The 19,200-nt window shown below is 37.6% G+C and overlaps 2 protein-coding genes across 2 annotated transcripts; both read right to left on the bottom strand.

Moving 5' to 3' along the window:
- Positions 1-1,111: 1,111 nt before the first annotated feature.
- Positions 1,112-1,651, bottom strand: LOC103453472 (large ribosomal subunit protein P2B-like). Its single transcript, XM_029096007.2, has one exon. The coding sequence runs from the start codon at positions 1,471-1,473 to the stop codon at positions 1,261-1,263; it is 213 nt and encodes a 70-aa protein (XP_028951840.2). The 5' UTR covers positions 1,474-1,651; the 3' UTR covers positions 1,112-1,260.
- A 14,637-nt stretch (positions 1,652-16,288) lies between these two features.
- On the bottom strand, positions 16,289-18,531 carry LOC103453459 (protein LIGHT-DEPENDENT SHORT HYPOCOTYLS 4). Its single transcript, XM_008393003.3, has 2 exons — positions 17,485-18,531; positions 16,289-17,148 (listed from the first exon to the last, which is right to left on the bottom strand). The coding sequence occupies exon 1, from the start codon at positions 18,100-18,102 to the stop codon at positions 17,488-17,490; it is 615 nt and encodes a 204-aa protein (XP_008391225.3). The 5' UTR covers positions 18,103-18,531; the 3' UTR covers positions 16,289-17,148; positions 17,485-17,487.
- Between the last annotated feature and the right edge of the window lie 669 nt (positions 18,532-19,200).

Raw genomic sequence — 19,200 nt, 5'->3', positions numbered from 1 at the left:
AAATAAGCTTATTTTCACAGCATAGCAGAATCAGTTTTTTTTTTTTTTTTTCAAAGCACAACAATACCAAACCAGCCCTTAAAGTCTCCAAATGTATCTTTAAGAAAGAGAATTAGTGAATTCAAGTTAATCTAAGAAGAGAGTGATTTTCTCCTTCAGTGTTAGGCTTGGTCATGTCGAGTGAATCACAATTAGCAACCTAAGTGCTTTCGTTGCCCCTGGTTGAGTGATTCTCAATTCTATCCCCGTAAAGACTTGAGGGAATCTGTCCCTCCCTGGTTGAGCAATTCCCAGGTTATCATCCCTTGTCTCCCGAGACTTCTTGGTTTTTTTTTCTACGTCAAATAAGGTATCGTAGAAACTCCCTTCAATACTATATGTCCCTATATTTTATGCTAGTTTAAAAGCATTCTTGCCACTTAGTACTAGGCCTAGTGGTATTCCTAGGGCTGGTTCGGTATGGGATACTGAACCGAAAACCATGTCCTGATTCCTAAACCGAAGTTTTTGGGAATCCCAATTTCAAGACCGATCCCAAACCAAAATTTCAAGAATCCCAAATTTCTGAAATCCCGAAATAGTTTCTGAATTTCGGGACAAATCGGGAATCCTGAAATAGTTTTAAATAATATATGCAGAACAATGGCCTTGAAGTACTTGAGGAAATACCTGACAGAAAACAGTAGAAGTTGGGATGATTCGTTCATGCTAGTAGATTGTAGCAAAATAATTGCTGAAAAGCCAACTTATCCAATGAATTTCCTCATCAAAATGGTACTTAAATCACTTGTCTATTCTAACATATTAAGGCCATGGATCGACATTGTAATCAAAGAAGCAGCAGAAAAGGAAAAAACAGATGGAAATCCATTGCCTCATTCAAACAATATGAACTACTTATAAAGGACAAATTCTGATGCTGAGTTGTTAAAAATAGCAAGAATGATCTACGAAATCCAACCTGATTGACAGCGGGTACAATATTTGCAAATTTAAGCAATTGTTTGATTCGCGAAACACTAAAATTGCTGACCCCATTAGCTCTCACCAGACCCATCTTTTTTTTTTCTTTTTCTTTTTCGACTCAAATAGATGGAATTAAGATCCAAAGTAAACGTCTTCAATCACTTGCATATCTAAACAAAATTTTAGAGATCCAGAACCATATCCAACTACAAACATATTCTTAAAAACACAGCTTTGGTCCCAAAATTATAAAGATGAAGTCTTGATACAGGCAAAGCTCCAAACAAAAATCCCTTAGTCGAAAAGGCTGAAACCCATATCGTCATATGATTCTTCATTTTCTTCCACCTTCTCCTTCTTCTTCTGCTCAGTAGCGACAGGAGCAGCAGCCCCACCACCACCGCCGGCTGCGGGTGCATAATAAGCAACTGCACCACCACCAGATGGAACAGATGCCAACTTTTCCCTTCCAGATGCAACCAGACCCATCTCAACCAGACCTTCCATAGCTTTCCTTGCTTTCTTCAACCGATTCAAGAATTGCCTATTTTGGGACTCTTACCCAGTGAAAATCAGAAACCCTTACCTGGATTTTGGGACTTGATTTGTGTCGGATTCGCATCTTCCTGCGTCTGTGTGTGTGGCCGGATGAGCGCCGTTGAAGTGGACGGAAGAGCCGCGTTCGAACTGGATGGGCTCGACGGTGTGAAATTACTAACTTGGCGCCACATGTCGTTATATGATTGTATTTGTGAGACACATGTGGTGCCACATCATCACACTAACTGTCACAGCCCGTCCCGAATTATTTATTTTCGACTGTGTGAAATTACTTATTTACCCTTGGACGTTTGGTGTGGTTATGTGGTTATTTGGATCAATTCAAAGATTTTCCTAATTTTTGGAACACTTAGGACTTAAAGTGTTTGTTTTGTGTATTGGAATACCAAGTAGGACCACCACACACCCAACCTTTTCCTCGTGCACTCTCTCTCCCCTCCTTTTCGATTTTTTTGCAACGTCTGTACAAGTGTACGGACAAATCTCAAACCTTCTCTTTCAGACGCGGATCGACGTCAAGAAGGTAAGATTCGAACTCCTTATAAGCTATTGAGTTCGTATATGCTATTCTTAGAACTTGAAAGCTTCAAAAATCCCGAGAACTCTAACCCCAGATTTCATGCACTATTCGTGCACTAATTATTGTGAGGTTTTTAGGAGTTTTTAAGGACATAGGGAGCTTTGACTCATTCTCAAGAAGCTCGGAGAAGAAAAACCAAGCGATTTGGATGTCGGGAAATCTAGTTCGACGAGTTTTAAGTTTTCGTCGGATTATCGAGATTTCTCTGGCTAGTTTTCGTGGATTTCAAGCCTTGAAATTTGTAAGGATGTGTTCTTCTAGTTATAAGCTTTAAATTGAGACCAATTTCATGAGTTTTGGGTAAGAAATGACTGAGATACAAGGATTTTTAGATTTTCCAGTTTCCAACGACGGCGACGGTTGCCGGAGTTCGAAGGTAGAAGACAGAGAATATTCCGTCAAAGTTTGACAGAATATTCTGACGCTGTCAGGTCGAATTAATGGTTTCTGTTACTTTTAACAGAATATTCCTAACGGGTTTAGGGGATTCCGTTAGGGTTCCCTGCGCGTGGCCGCGCGTAGGGCCGTGCCCTTGTTGGCACGTGACGACTCCAAAAATTATTTTAAAATTTTAGGCGTGTTCATGGAGTTGTGTAGGTCACGATGGTATATTTATATACCTCAATTGAGCAATTTATATTTAGCATATGAATTAGTATATGATGTATAATATGAATTGGTGCTGTGGACACTCAGGTAAGTACCAGGTGAGTTATGATTTATTATATGAGATATTTATAATATGAGATGTGATTGAAATCTCATAAACCTACACCCCGGGTGATTGTGATTTAGTTAGAGATATGGTACAGGCCTGTTTATAATGTTACCTCTTGCACCCTATGCTCACATTGGATCTAATTTAGGTGCACAATCTTGTCGTACAGACCATGAGTGTGTAGCATTAAGCATAACTATATTACACCCAGTCTTGTTGTACAGACCCTTTCAGTGGTTCTGACTCGTGTGCAGTGTAATGCCATATAGGTCACTTGTAGTGACTCCGGCTAGATTGATTAATGAGCTATGAATTCAATCGTACAAACTTCTGCAGGGGTTCTGGCTAATATGTTATCTTCCATGAATTTATTTTCACCTGAGTTACTTATTCTGTTTTATATTTTTGGCATGGCATACTTATGACTATGGATATGTGAAGCATGATTTGATATATATATATATATATATATTTATATTCCATTTCTGGGAAAATTATGTATGTTTTACGGCGAGGGGTTAGAGCATTTGATAAATGAAATGATTTTGAAAAGCTTTATTTTTGCCCACTCACACTTTCTGTTTTGCACCCCTCCAGGTTTTAGGTAGACTTGCTATTGGTGGCATTTGTTGATCTTGGCGGTTTTGACAAAGTATAATATTCGTAGTACTTCTTCCTACTGGACTGCACATTGACTTGTATGCTCTGATTAGGTGTATTTACACTTGTATCTCATTCCTAGCAGTTTCTGCTTATTAGTGTACATTAATTAGCTTTCGGTTCTTATTTATTCGTATATTTCATATCCTTATTGCTTCCGCACTGTGCACATGGCTACGTCACCCTCACGTGACGACCAGCACACCTTGATTTTAGGTCGGGTGTGTCAGTTTGGTATCAGACCCTAGGTTTAGCAGTCCTGTATATCTTGTGAATAATCTAATCATTGTGATGTCTTCTATCAGAACTATGCAGCCTCGTAGAGAGCCACGTCACTCAGCTGAGCCTAGTTTCCCCGATATTGCTTAGTTAGGGGAAGCTATAGCTAATGCCATTCAGTTTTCGCTCCGTCCTCCTCAAATGACACCTTTTGAGACTGTGTATAATTTGAAGCTGAATCATTTCATGGGTAATGAAGGACATGAAGGAGCGGAGAAGTGTCTTAATCATGTCGAGAAGATTTTCCTTGTGATGAAGAGTCAGGTGAATCTTCTTCCTAATAGGTGGGTCGAGATGACTACTTGGTTTCTAGGTCCAGAGCCTGCATCCTGGTGGAGACAAGAATCCTATTAGATGCCACTAGAGGTAGCAGCCAATTGGGATGTGTTTAAACAGTTGTTTCGGAAAAGATTCATTCCCCCTGAGTATATTGATCACAAGAAACAAGAATTTATGCATCTGAAACAAGGAAAGATGACAGTGAATGAATATTATAGGAGATTCACTGATTTGTCTCGATATGTTCCGGAGGTTGTTGCTAATCCGATCGAGATGCTCCGTCGTTTAAGGTTAGGTACTAAGAAGAAATGGCGTTCTATAGCGACATTGACTCCCTGTGCCACTTACCAAGAGTTTTATGAGGTTTTACTGTGGATTGAGGACTCAGAGAACATGCCTAATGAAAGTGAAGATGAAGAAGAAAAGAGCGGGAACCAGAGGCGAGATGATAAAGGTAAAAGTCAATCATCTCAGGGACCTCGTAAGACTCATAGTTTTAAGAGAAATGGTGTCAGTTCCAGCTCTTCTAGTGGAGGTTTGAGCTTTAATGTGCAGAGAAGAGGTGGTAGATTTTCTAGAGGCCCGAGATTTCAGAGGTAGAGGGATTTTGGTGGTTCAGGTGCTCATTTATGCCGCATGTGTAATAATAGGCATTTTGGAGAGTGTATGAGAGGCAGCAGTGCATGCTATACTTGTGGACAGATGGGGCATAAGGTTGCACATTGCCCTCAGAATCAGCAGAGGCCTCAACAGCTTTCCTTACCACCACCTGCGCCGACCTATCAAGTTCTAGGACCTAGTGGTTATACCCAGACTGGTCGTGGTGGTGCTTATCATTATCAGGGCGACGCTACTCCTTATACTACAGGACAGTATCAATACTTGCAAGATCCTCATTATCAGGATGGTTACCCTCAATATCAGGGATGTTCTATGCCATATCAGCCATATTCAATAGGTGGATCCCAGTGGTACCAGGGGGACATCCACAATAGGTAGAGATTGCTGCTAGTAGTGCAGGATCTTCGAGGTAGTCTGGTGAGCCAAGACAAAGACGTGGTATTCATGTTAACAGAAGTCGTGGTGGACGACAGCAGAATCATAGACGTATCCATAACATAACACTGCAAGATGCTTAGAACAATCCTGATTTAATCATGGGTACATTAAATATTCTTGGTCATTTTGCTAAAGTATTGATTAATTGTGGTGCTACGCATTTTGTTGTTTCTCATACATTTGCTCAAGTGACGCAACCTTATCCTACACCTTTAGGATATGATTTAGAGTTTTCTATGCCTAGAGGGGAGAGATGTTATGTTGATTGGGTATCTCCAGGATGTCCGGTGATGTGGAGGATATCGTCCTGCTGGCTAACCTTATTCTGTTAGACATTGTTGATTTTGATGTGATTTTGGGCACTGATTGGTTACACTACAATTGTGCCAAGATAGATTGCTATGGAAAGACAGTTACTTTTCATTGTCCTAGATTACCTAAAGTTAAATTTATAGGAGAGCCTAGCGGGGTGAGGCATGGTGTTATTTCTGCCATGAAAGCCAAAAGATTGTTGTCGAAACATTGTCAGGGATATTTGGCTCATGTGGTGTTGAATGATAATGCTCTTAGTAGTGTGGAAGATGTACGTGTGGTCAGACATTTTCCAGATGTGTTCCCTGATGATTTGCATGGATTGCTGCCAGATAGAGATGTGGAGTTCACTATTGATCTGCTTCCAGGTACGGATCCTATATCTTTGACTCCTTATAGAATGGCTCCTGCTGAATTAAGGGAATTGAAAGTTCAGTTCTAGGAATTGGTTAATAAGGGATTTATTCAACCTAGTATTTCATCTTGGGGAGCTCTAGTTTTATTTGTGAGGAAGAAAAACGGAACGTTGAGGCTATGTATTGATTACAGGCAATTGAATCGGGTAACAATTAAGAACCGTTATCCATTGCCACGTATAGATGATTTGTTTGATCAACTTCGAGGTGCGCGTGTATTCTCTAAGATTGACTTGAGGTCTGGTTACTACCAGTTGAAGATTAAAAGTGAAGATGTCCTGAAAATAGCATTCAGGACTCGATATGGTCGTTATGAGTTTCTTGTGATGCCATTCGGGTTAACTAATGCACCAGCAACTTTCATGGATTTAATGAATCAAGTATTGCAGCCATATTTGGACAAGTTTGTCATTGTCTTCATTGATGACATTCTAGTATACTTTAAGTCTAGAGCAGAGCATGCTAGACATCTTAAATTGGTGTTGAAAAGTTTGAGGGAACACCAACTATATGCTAAGTTTAGCAAATGCCAATTCTGGTTAGATCAAGTGGCATTTTTGGGACATGTTATATCAGCTTAAGGCATTCGAGTGGATTCTTAAAAAGTGGCAGTTGTGGAGAATTGGGAGCAACCTCGAACCGTCACTGAGGTACGAAGTTTTCTTGGCCTAGCAGGCTATTATAGACAGTTTGTTAAGGGTTTTTCAGTTATTGCTTTCCATTGACGAGGTTGACTAGAAAAGAAGTTAAGTTTGAGTGAGATGATAATTGTGAGCAAAGTTTCCAGCAGTTAAAGTATTATTTCACTCATGCACCTATTTTGGCACTCCCCAATGATAGTGGTAATTTTGAGGTCTACAGTGATGCTTCTTTGAATGGTATGGGTTGTGTATTGATGCAATATGGTAGGGTGATTGCTTATGCTTTAAGACAGTTGAAACCTCATGAGAAGAATTACCCTACTTATGATCTGGAGTTAGCGGCTATCATCTTTGCTCTGAAGATTTGGAGACATTATCTTTATGGTGAGAAATGTAAGATCTTTACAGATCATAAGAGTCTTCAGTATCTTTTTACTCAGAGGGATCTAAATCTTAGGCAGCGGAGGTGGATTGAGTTACTTAGCGATTATGATTGCACGATTGAATATAACCCTGGTTGTGCAAATACAGTGGCGGATGCACTTGGTAGGAAGACTCCAGCTAGACTTAATGCCATCTATGATTGTCAAGTTCCTCTCCTTGCAGAATTGAGGTCTACTGGATTGGAGTTAGGAGTGGAAGATCGAGAGGAAGCCTTACTTGCAAATTTTCAAGTTAGGCCAATTTTAATTGATCGCTTGCTTGAAGCTCAGATGATTGATGAAGAGACCCGGGAAATAATTCAAGCAAGAAATTGAGGCAAGAAGAAAGATTTCAGAATTCGAGAAACTGATGGCATGCTTATGCAAGAGAACATAATGTATGTGCCAATAATGCAAAGTTAAAGAAAGAAATCCTCGATGAAGTGCATATTTCGGCATATGCAATGCATCCAGGAGGTACCAAGATGTATCATACCATTCGACCATTTTATTATTGGCCGGGTATAGAAATTGCTGAGTACGTGACTAGGTGTGTCATTTGCCAACAGGTTAAAGCTGAAAGGAAGAAGCCGTTCGGGTTGATGCAACCACTTCCCGTTCCACAGTGGAAATGGGAAAATATTACTATGGATTGCGTGTACAAGCTTCCTCATACACAGAATGGTTATGACGGCATTTGGGTGATAGTTGATCGACTCACTAAGTTAGCACACTTTAGTCTAGTGAGGGAAATACTCATTAAACATATTAGCTAAGTTATTCATATCGAAGATTGTGAAGTACCATGGTGTTCCAGTTGATATTATCTCGGATTGGGACCCTAGATTCACTTCCAAGTTCTGGATAGCATTCTAGGAAGCTCTTGGTACGAGATTACTTTATAGTACGACATATCATCCTCAAACAGACGGACAATCTAAGAGAACTATTCAGACATTAGAGGATATGCTGAGATCTTCAGTGCTGCAGTTTGGCGATGGTTAGCATGATTGTTTAGATTTGATGGAGTTCGCCTACAACAACAGTTGCCATTTGAGTATTGGTATGGCACCTTTTGAGGCATTCTATGGCAAGTTTTGTCGAACGCCATTATGCTGGTCAAAAGTGGGTGAAAGAGTTTTGGTGGGCCAGGAGATTGTGGATGAAACTACTCAAAATATTTAGGTAATTAAGTCTAACCTGAAAGTGGCCCAGGATCAACAAAAGAGCTTAGCAGACAAGCATGCCAATGACTGGATTTGTGATTGGGTATTTCTGAAACTATCACCATGGAAAGGTGTTGTACGGTTTGGAAAGAAAGGCAAGCTGAGTCCTAGGTACATTGGACCGTATACGATCACCGAGCGAGTCGATGAGGTTGCTTATAGACTTGAGTTACCGCCATGCCCTTGTCGGCGTGTGACGGCGTGTGAGGGCTCCAAAATTTATTTTAAAATTTTGGGCGTGTTCATGGAGTTGTGTAGGTCACGATGGTATATTTATATACCTCAATTGAGCAATGTATGAGAAGTTATTAGCTAGTATTGGTTATGTGCTTTAAACTAACGTTTTTATAGTTGTTTTGCATATAGGGGAGACTTATCCCAAGGACAAGCGCAGTCAAGGACGGCTCGGGGGCTACGACCTTTCGACTTACCAGTTAGTGGGCTTTTGGTTTCAGTATATACTTATATACTTGATATTTTCCCAGAAAATGCGTTTAAATGAAAGTATGCTTTGAAATGCCATGCATATAAATTTATATTCAGCATATGAATTAGTATATGATATATAATATGAATTGGTGTTGTGGACGCTCAAGTAAGTAACAGGTAAGTTATGATTTATTATATGAGATATTTATAATATGAGATGTGATTGAAAGCTCATAAACCTGCACCCCGGGTGATTGTGATTTAGCCAGAGATATGGTACATGCCTGTTTATAATGTGACCTCCCACACCCTATGCTCACATTGGATCCAATTTAGGTGCACAGTCTTGTCGTATAGACCATTATAGGTGGTTTCGACTCGTAGGTGACTAGCAATTTATCGCATAGCTATCATGAGTGCGTAGCATTGAGCATAACTATATTACACCAGTCTTGTCGTACAGACCCTTTCAGTGGTTCCGACTCATGTGCAGTGTAGTGCCGTATAGGTTACTTATAGTGACTCCGACTAGATTGATTAATGAGCTATGAATTCAACCGTACAGACTTTTGCAGGGGTTCCGGCTAATATGTTATCTTCCATGAATTTATTTTCACTTGAGTTACTTATTCTGTTTTATATTTTTGGCATGGCATACTTATGATTATGGATATGTGAAGCATGATTTGATATATATATATATATATATATATATATATATTTATTTATATTCCATTTATGGGAAAATTATACATGTTTTACGGCGAGGGATTAGAGCATTTGATAAATAAAATGATTTTGAAAATCTTTGTTTTTGCCCACTCACACTTTCTGTTTTGCGCCCCTCCAGGTTTTAGGTAGACTTGTTGTTGGTGGCATTTGTGGATCTTTGCGGTACTGACAAAGTATAATATTCGTAGGACTTCTTCTGGTATTGTATAACTAGTACTTGTCCTACTGGACTGCACCTAGACTTCTATGCTCTGATTAGGTGTATTTGCACTTGTATCTCATTCCTAGCACTTTCTGCCTATTAGTGTACATTAATTAGCTTTCGGTTCTTATTTATTCGTATATTTCATATCCTTATTGCTTCTGCACTGTGCACATGGCTACGTCACCCTCACGTGACGGCTAGCACGCCTTGATTTTAGGTCGTGGTGTGTCACTAACATAGCAATTGACAAATTTTTCATGAAAAAACTAAAATGATCACGATGAATAAATTCAAAGAAAGACTAAAATGATTCATGATAGACAAATTCAAGAACACTACTATTGATTATCATTAATTATTAAGGAGTTATGTTAAAGTCATGAATCATTTTGGCTAAAAACCCTTTAATTTATTTAATTGTTAAATTTGAGGGTATTTGTGTCTATTTGGGTGAAATATTGGATATATTTGAATGGTTTTATAAAAAGTGACATTTTGAAATTAAGGGTTAAATTTTTGCTATATTTGATAAATACTCCATTTTCTGCCGCCCACCTAAATAACTTGAAAGTAAAAACAATGTCTAACCAGCCGCACAACTATAGAAAGTTATAGCTCATTGGCAATATGGAGAGTAACTTAACTTCTTATAAGTCCATGTAAGATCATTCCTCCCATCAATGTATGACTCATTCTCACCAACAACCATCCCTCCTAAAGAAATCACAACCGTCCATCCCCCAAAAAAAATTAAAAAATCCACCTGCACGACCACCGCGCAACAGTACAAGTGTGCCCACCAACACCCAGAACCCACTCCAATCCGAAATTTTACAGAACCACCACAACTCCCAAAATGTCTACCTCTATCCTTCTTGTCTTACTCTACAAATTTTTAGTCACCAAATTCGAATCTATATGGCACACTATCGCAGGAGAGATAGAAAAAGGGGTTTGGGCATGATGGATTGGCTGTCAAAGTTGGTTTGTGGTAGTGACCACGTTAGGGTTTTTATTTTTAGCATTTTAATTTTAATCTTACTTAGAAGTCTTTGTCTAGGTCCTTCAAAGTCATTTTGCAAAAGGGCAAATATAGCAATAAAATATTTAATTTGATGTAGGTAGGAAAATAAGACAAAGGGATGAGCTTAGTAGTACTCAACTTTATAGGTTCATTCATGTCTACCATCAAAATCACTGACATTGTCCCAACTTAGCGGCCTATTACTACTTGTTGAGTTTTATCACAAAATATCTTGATAATATTAAGGGTGGAAACTCCTATATATATTACTACTTATTGAGTTTTATCACGAAAGATCTCGGTAATATTAAGGGTGGAAACTCCTTCATATTAATTGTATATTATTTTCTCATATGACTGATGTGGGATCCTATTCTCCAATATACCCCCTCTCGAGTGGCTATATATATGGTCACAAAGGAAACCAATTCCCACATCGAGAACTGACCAAGTTATTGTATTAGAGGTAACGCAACTTTTCAAGAACTCAATCATCATTCAAGGACTAGGGCCAACACAACTTCGCGAGGGTCCAGTCATTCAATATTCCTAAATTGGAGTTAACACAACTTTTTGAAAGCCTAACTTAATAAGGCAAATTTGAGCCCAGTAAATCAGGCCCAAGACGTGTCGAAAGAATAGCCTACTCCGCTACCATATTAACTTTAGGGTAAAAGACTGTTTACTACCCTCATGTTTCATGGTTTTCAACATTTAGTACATCAAGTTTTTTTCGTCTCAGAGTCATACCTAAAGTGTAAATTTTGGGACAGTCTCATACATCCGTTAGTCAAACTGTTAAATTTACCGTTAATTGTGACGTGGCGCCCATGTGGACAATGACTGGGCGCCACGTGTCAGCCACGTTTTTTTTTCTTTCTTCTTTTCTTCTTCTTCTTCTTCTTATTCTTCTTCTTATTCTTCTTCTTCTTCTTCTTCCACCCGACTGCAACATTTTTTTTTTCCTTCCTCCTTCTCCTTCCTTCCCATTCTTCTCCTTCTTCCTTCTCTTCCTTCGAATCTGGGGAAGTTTTTTTTCTTTCTTCCTCCTTCTTCCCCCTTCTTCCTTCTTCTTCTTCTTCTTCTTCTTCTTCCTCCGAATCTGGGCAGATTCGGTTTTTTTTTTTTTTTTTTTTTTGAGGAAGGAGGAAGGAGGAAGAAGGAAGAAGAAGAAGAAGGAAGGAAGAAGAAGAAGAGAAAAAAAGTTGCAGTCGGAGGAAGAAGAAGAAGAAAGAAAAAAAAAAAAAAAAAGCTGAATCTGGGCAAATTCGGAGGAAGAAGAAGAAGAAGAAGAAGAGGAAGGAAGAAGGAAGAAGGAGGAAGGAGGAAGGAGAAGGAAGAAGGAGGAAGAAGAAGAAGGAAAAAAAAAAAAAAACTTCCCCAGATTCGGAGGAAGAAGAAGAAGAAGAAGAAAAAGAAGGAGAATGAGAAGAAGGGGAAGGAAGAAGGAAGAAGGAAGGAGGAAGAAGAAGAAAGAAGGAAAAAAAAAAGTTTGCAGTCGGGTGGAAGAAGAAGAAGAAGAAGAAGAAGAAGAAGAAAGAAGAAAGAAGAAAGAAGAAGAAGAAGAAGAAAAAAAAAAAAATTCCCCAGATTCGGAGGAAGAAAAAGGAGAAGGAGAAGGAGAAGGAAGAAGAAGGAAGAAGGAGAAGAAGGGGAAGGAAAAAGGAGGAAGGAAGAAGGAGAAAGAGGAAGAAAAAAAAAAAAGTTTGCAGTCGAGTGGAAGAAGAAGAAGAAGAAGAAGAAAGAAGAAAGAAGAAGGAAAAAAAAAAAACGTGGCTGACACGTGGCGCCACGTTATTGTCTACATAGGCGCCACGTCATCACTTAACGGGAGAACTAACAGTTTGACTAACGGATGTATGAGACTGTCCCAAAATTTACACTTTAGGTATGACTCTGAGACGAAAAAAACTAGATGTACTAAATGTTGAAAACCATGAAACATGAGGGTAGTAAACAGTCTTTTACCCTAAACTTTATAAGCCCATGCAGGTCCACTACTAAGGACGAAGCCAGAGATCTATATGAATGGGGGCATTCTCAAGGAATGTCACAAATTACAAAGCTCAACAATTTACTAAACAAAACACGTATATATTAATCCATAAGGTTTTTTTATATAACATACTACAATATCCGTCAACAAATTTTTCATGTTTCGAAAGCGTCGCATGGCAAATTCATTACCAATACCATCAAATATCTTTCTCTATACCAATAACCAAATTATCATTCATTCATTGATCTCCCATCCAATTTCTCTATTGATTTTTCAAAAATTTCGTAACTGAAAATGCTCTATCATGTGGAATTGCTATATGCATTATTTACATTTTTTTTCCAGCAAAAATACTAAGTGAGGGGATTCGCCCCCTGAGCCTAAGGTGGCTTTGTCGATGTCCACTACCAATATCACTGATATTGTCCCAACTTAATTATGTATTACTAGGTGTTGGGTTCTATCACAAAAGACCTTGGTTAATTATGGGTGGAAACAACCGTATATTAATTGGATATTATCTTGTCATATGACCATGTAGAATCCTATTCTCCAACACTTGCATGATACGAATGGACTGTCACTATCTGGGACATCATATGTAACAATATGTCACTATATCCTTTGGGTAATGTTAAGAAGATTAAATTTGTAGACAAAATTTTGTAAACTAAATGATATAAAAGTTGATGATTGGATTAATACTTAAGCATTGATAAACATGATCATTTCTATTGGTGATATATCATTTAGTTTGCAAATTTTGTCTACAAATTTAGTGTCCCTAGCATTACCCATATCCTTTACATGGTTTTTCCATTGTAAATTTGTAAAATCCAGGTAGCTAGCAGTATATTATTGATCACTCTTAATCTATCTAACAGCCTAGCTAGCTAACACATTTCATGCACACAAATTTTGCACATGTTTAATGATTCCTGAGTACTATACTACGAACTACAAACTAACCTAAAACTATCAAATACAAGATAATATCAAAATAGCTCATTTGGTGTTTAGAATCAAATTGGAATGAATACCTTCTAAATTAAAGGTATACTGATGATGCAAGAGAATGATTTTATTTGAGGGAATTAAAAAGGGATTAGACATGAAGGAAATTTCTCCCTTCTGATCCTAAAGGATTAGAATGGATAATTTTTCTTTTTAAGTAATCCATCTCATACCTCCACAGTTGACCACAATGTTTTTATTTCTTCCTTCAAAATACCTTGAAAATAGTTGTTTTTTCATTCCAATCAAATCCTCTATACCAAACGAGACTAAAGAACATAAAACTTCCAGCCAAACTATAATTGAATGCTTGTAGTTGACAGTTGCAACCGCACAAAGCTAGAGATCACTTTTAATACATATAAATGTTGGAGAACAATTCAGAAATAAATAAAAATAACATAACTCTAATTCAAGAATTCTAGCGAATGAAATACAGAAATAACTATTGTACAAAATGATGATTTTATTCCTTCAAAATACTTGCTGTACAGAATGAAATACAGAAATAAATACAAGAATATCAATGTACTAACTTGATTACAACAGGTAGAGGCTAACGCAAAAACTATGTCCTTCGAACAATATTTCTGTCCCACTCTTGTGCTCATGGTTCTACAATGTCTGCTCGACCAGGATACAACTACCTAATTCTACAACCTGCACTGGATTATAGAATTCTAGCGAATTGCTTTGTGTGTTTACTCTCTAAGAATTGTGTACGGAAGAAAAAGAGGAAGAAAGGATGATATCCAATGGAACTGAGGACTCCAATTATATAGGCTCTTTCATACATTTTCAAATACCTTTTGGATGTATCTGAAGCTAGAGTTGTATATATTAATCAAAGCGTTTTTAATTAAAAACTTAATTCGAAAATTAAAACTAATTGATCAGATTAATTTTAATTCTTAGGAGGCCCATGACCCTTGTCTTGATTAATTAATATTAATATTATGGTATAATCCACACAACTAGTGGCCCAATCCTCAATCCTCATTCCAAATGGTCCAACATTTAACTCATATTGTAGAAGACAAAACATATATAAAGGTAATTGGGAATCTTGTTTTCCCCAATGTGGGACAAGAGTCTCAAAACTCTAACAATAAGGTCCACTAATGGAGATGTAAGGAGGAGAAGTGATACAGAGTTTTTGAATTTGTCATTGAGAAATTCTGTTTTTTGCCAAACCGTGTTACCAAAAAAGAAGATAAAAATGTAAAAGAAAAAAAGAAGATCAAGTCTTGTAGCTAGCTTAGCTTGTAATTAATCTAATCCCTAATTCCCTGATGATAGTTATTGAATAATATAAGTCAGCAACAAGGTAGCTTTCTTGGGGATCTAGTTTCACCAACGCTAACTTTTATATAGATATAGTAAGCATAGATAGACAGTACAATTGACATGCTTGCAGTCTCTGATCTTTATTCAAACAAAAAAGGAAAATTAAGACTCAAACTTCCGTTGAAACTAAAAATAAACAAAACCCTAACGTATGGATCTCATTTAACGTCTTAATCCTAAAAGTCACCATTTGCATGCGTTTACATGCATATTTAAGAAAGAACCATAGCTCATAACTAAGTTGAAATTCTCCAAACAAAATTATATGATTGAAGAACCTGAGAGTTGATCATACAAGCTTTCGAAAATAAGCTTCCTAGCTAGTCTCTTATGTGCACTCACACACATCTGCATGAGGAGTAAAATTAACCTTCATAAGACATTTTATACCCTAAATTAAATATAGAACCTTGTTGCGAAAATAGAGTAAAACTAGGAAAATAATCATGAAAACTTGCTGCCACAATAACGCTCATCAATTGTGCAAACAACAATACACTATTAGAATATTAGCTTCCAACTTAAAACTAATTGACAATAAGAGAGCGAGTTCAACCCAATTATCATCTCCCTAATGTGGTGGACTAAACCTTAATTTGGCATTCTTGATCACTAGCCTAATTATCATCTCTTACATAGCAAATATCTATATCATACATAAGTCTCTTCCTTATGGTCTGCCTTCAATTATATGCTAAACCTTAAATTTGGTACCACTTGACATCCTTATATTAAAATTCTGCATTAGTTTGTATCCATTATGTTTCCTTCAATTTACTATACTCTAAATAATCTCCCAGATATAAGAAAAACATATCATAATGCACAACTCAGATTAAAAGTCTAGCGCGGCAGAGAACACTTCAATATTGCACAACTTAGATTAAATCAAACCAGTATGCACAAGCGCAACTTTATAAATGCTTCTGTTACTATTTGCAAGCTTGTGAACTTAAATAAGGTTTGATACATAGTGTTTATCAGATGCTTGAATAAGTCCATCTCATCCTCCTCATGATTATCACCAAGCTACACTATCACCTAGATATGCTTGAATAAAATCCATCTCATTTATAATGCTTAACATAGGGTTTGAAATACTTTGGTATTATTATACTCTCATGCAATTCAATTCATTATTATATTCTTAGATGTTTAAATTTAAATTGACATAAGGTTTGATAATATAATCTTAGTATTAGTTTATTTATTGTACTTCTCTCATGCAACTTTTTTTCTTTCTTATCTTTAGTTTACTTTTATTTATACAGACGATATTGAGAGACAAGAGAATCAAATCTCAGGGTAAATTTTCTCAATCTGAAGTTACAAGCCCTAATTAACACCTTCGATTGACTTGAATGCATGGGATATTTAATATTTTAAATGGACTAGCTAGCTTGATATTGATTATGAAAAGATTATAATACTTCACTTCTTTAATGTATTTCTCCTCTTTTGGTAACAAACATCAAGGAGTGATATGACGGCATTCGACAAATGGGTTGTGAATATTTGCATAATAAATGAAGCACAGCTCATATTGGCAAAGACCCATATATCTTCCCACATGCATATATATTGTGAATGAGTATAAAACATTCATAAACTATACTTCCAGAAACTTCATCATGCACCGATTGCATATTTGCATTTGTAATTGAAAGGGTTTGTTCTCTCTCCACTCTACTGCTTCCACTTCCACAGTGATGATCGAAAAGCTAACAATCCAATCTAATGGAGGAAACAAATTAAAGAAGAAATATTGACCTCTATATGTAAAGTAGAGACTGTATATACATTGTGCTAGACAAATCCGACAAAGGATCGACCTCCTGAAAAGTCATACCCACCAAACTCCTCAATGATTTGCTAACACGCATTAAAAATATGAAAATTTTCAAAAGGAGACATAGAACATGATCTGCAAATCTATTACTTCTCACCAATTGACCTTTTATTGTACATATTTATGACATATTTTATGCTACGTCACAAAAAACCCTCTCCTACGTGCAACTAGAACTAGTACATATATATAATATTCATTACTCCCAGCATACAGTGCAACTCCTGTTTGCTTATCAATTCAATTTTTCAATATCTGAAACTCCAATTAAGCATGTTTCTGAAGAAAAAAAAAAACCCTGAGTGTAGATATATAAACTTAAAAATGCAAAAGATGACAACATAAACTCATCTGTGATATCACAAGACAACAGAGGCAGAGCGAAAGAGCATACACCCAGTTGTTGATACTTGTAGATAAGTTGTTCCGCCTGCTAAGAAACACAATAACAATTAATCTTTCGATGGAGTGCGAATAATGTGCTTCCCTAATAATACTCATTAATATAGTAATTGGTTATATGAAGAATTAAGTTAAGCGAGCATACCCACTTTTGATAAGCGTGCAGCAAATCACAGCTATTACTCTTAATTTGAATTAATTTGTCCTTTATCAAGTTTATTATTAGCCAAAACAATTAATAATGCTTATTAATATAGCTAGGGCAAAGACAATTATTTGGATGTATGATAGAGAGAATTATTTAATTAATTAATCAATGAAGATTTTGATAGTAAATCAAAAAACCAAACAGCTTTTTACTGACTTATTAGCTTGCACTGGGAGGAGCAGGGGGCAGTATTGCTTGAACTGGAAGAACAGTACTAGTAGTACTATTAGTACTACTGGTGCTACTCTCTGGTAGGCGCTTCCGCTTCTTCTTTTCGTAGCTAATTCCTCTGGCTTTGGCCTGAGAATCTCGAACCTCACGCAGATAAAGCCTCACAGCCCGAGCCCCAAAAGGGTTTGCCTCAGGCTTCCCGCCGTGCTCTTCAAAGGCGGCTCTGAGGCGGCCGATGAGGGCGTCGAGGCTTCCCCAAGCTTGCCGCAGAGGGCAGGGGCACGGTGCAGGAGGGTTAGGGTTCCCGAAGAAGGGACACAGCTGGATGTGCACCTTGGTCTTCCCAAACTGGTCTAGGTACCTGAGGAACTCAAGCACGTGGGCCCCACTGCACCGCGAGAGGGACAGTGGCGGCCTGTGGTTGCGGAGGTATTGCCCAAAGGTGTTCCAGTCTCGCCGCTTTTGGTTCTCATAGCGGCTGAGGGTGGAGCATGGTGACGATGAGGAGGAGGATGAGTTGGTAGCGATGGTAGTGTTGATGTTGATGTTAATGCTTGAAGTATTTGATGGGTTGGAAGGGTCAAATTCTTGAAGTGAATCCATGGATGGGTAACTAGAAGAAATCAAGGAACATGTAGATCACTTAGCTAGCTAGATGCTCAATTGAGCTGCGGTTTCAATCATATGGTTGAGGAATGAGGATGAGGATTTTATATAGATAGATCAGGTGAGAAAAGAGGAGCAGGGTTAACTAGCTAGCTATAGCTATGTATTAGATATAACCTGTTTCTTTTTTCTTTCTGCTATATATACCACTCTTCCGAGGTTTCTTTTGAATAGTTGTTTGATCAATACTAGAAACCCTTTGAAAGAGATTATGATGTGGGGTGGCTTTTGTTCATTACTTTGTTTTATGGGAACATTTTGAGAGATTGCTAGAAATTTTTTCCGGAGAAAGGGGGAGCAGTTCAGTTCCTTCCAGGCCTACAAACTGAGAGAGAGAGAGAGAGAGAGAGAGAGAGAGAGATTCAGTGGTAAATGGGTAATAAGTGGGAATGAAGTCTCTCCTCAACTTGTAGGGTTTCTGTTGAAATGAAAAGAGGTTGACAGTGAGAGAGAGAGAGAGAGAGATGGGATGGAGACATGATAAAAGGTCATGGGGTTAAAAAAATATGAGGGAATCACATGATTTTATTTCTTTACCCTTTTGTATATTGATTGATATCACTTTTTTTTGAATTACCACTTTGCCCTCCATTCATTTCTCATTCATATTTTGTTTTGTTAGGATCAACGTCGTTTGTTATTCTATTTCTCTTATTTATAATTAAGCGATAGTTTTAAGTTTAATTCTAATGAATGTAGTTCTAAACAAAATTATTGTTGGACATTGTGTGATTTTAGTCCAACCCAACCCCAATATATATCATGTATATATGTTTTTTTTTTTAGAGAAATACGATATTTGATATTCATTGCAAACAAAGCAATACAAGGACAAATTGACAACAAACTGAGGATAGTGTGCATATTGGGCCTCGATAAAGCCTTGCCGGAGAACCCGGTCCAAGGAAAAAGAGTGTCCCACACGACGAAAGGAGCTATCCCCAAATGTCAATACAGAAACAAATTACAAGAAATCCCTAAGCAAATCAGGGGAATCTTCCACCCACCAAACATGTAGTGTATAACCATTGCTGT

Source organism: Malus domestica, chromosome 16, assembly GCF_042453785.1.
Source record: "Malus domestica chromosome 16, GDT2T_hap1".
Taxonomy (NCBI): Eukaryota; Viridiplantae; Streptophyta; class Magnoliopsida; order Rosales; family Rosaceae; genus Malus; species Malus domestica.
Note: the sequence above shows the minus strand (reverse complement) of the source record. Positions and strands in the feature narration are given on the sequence as shown.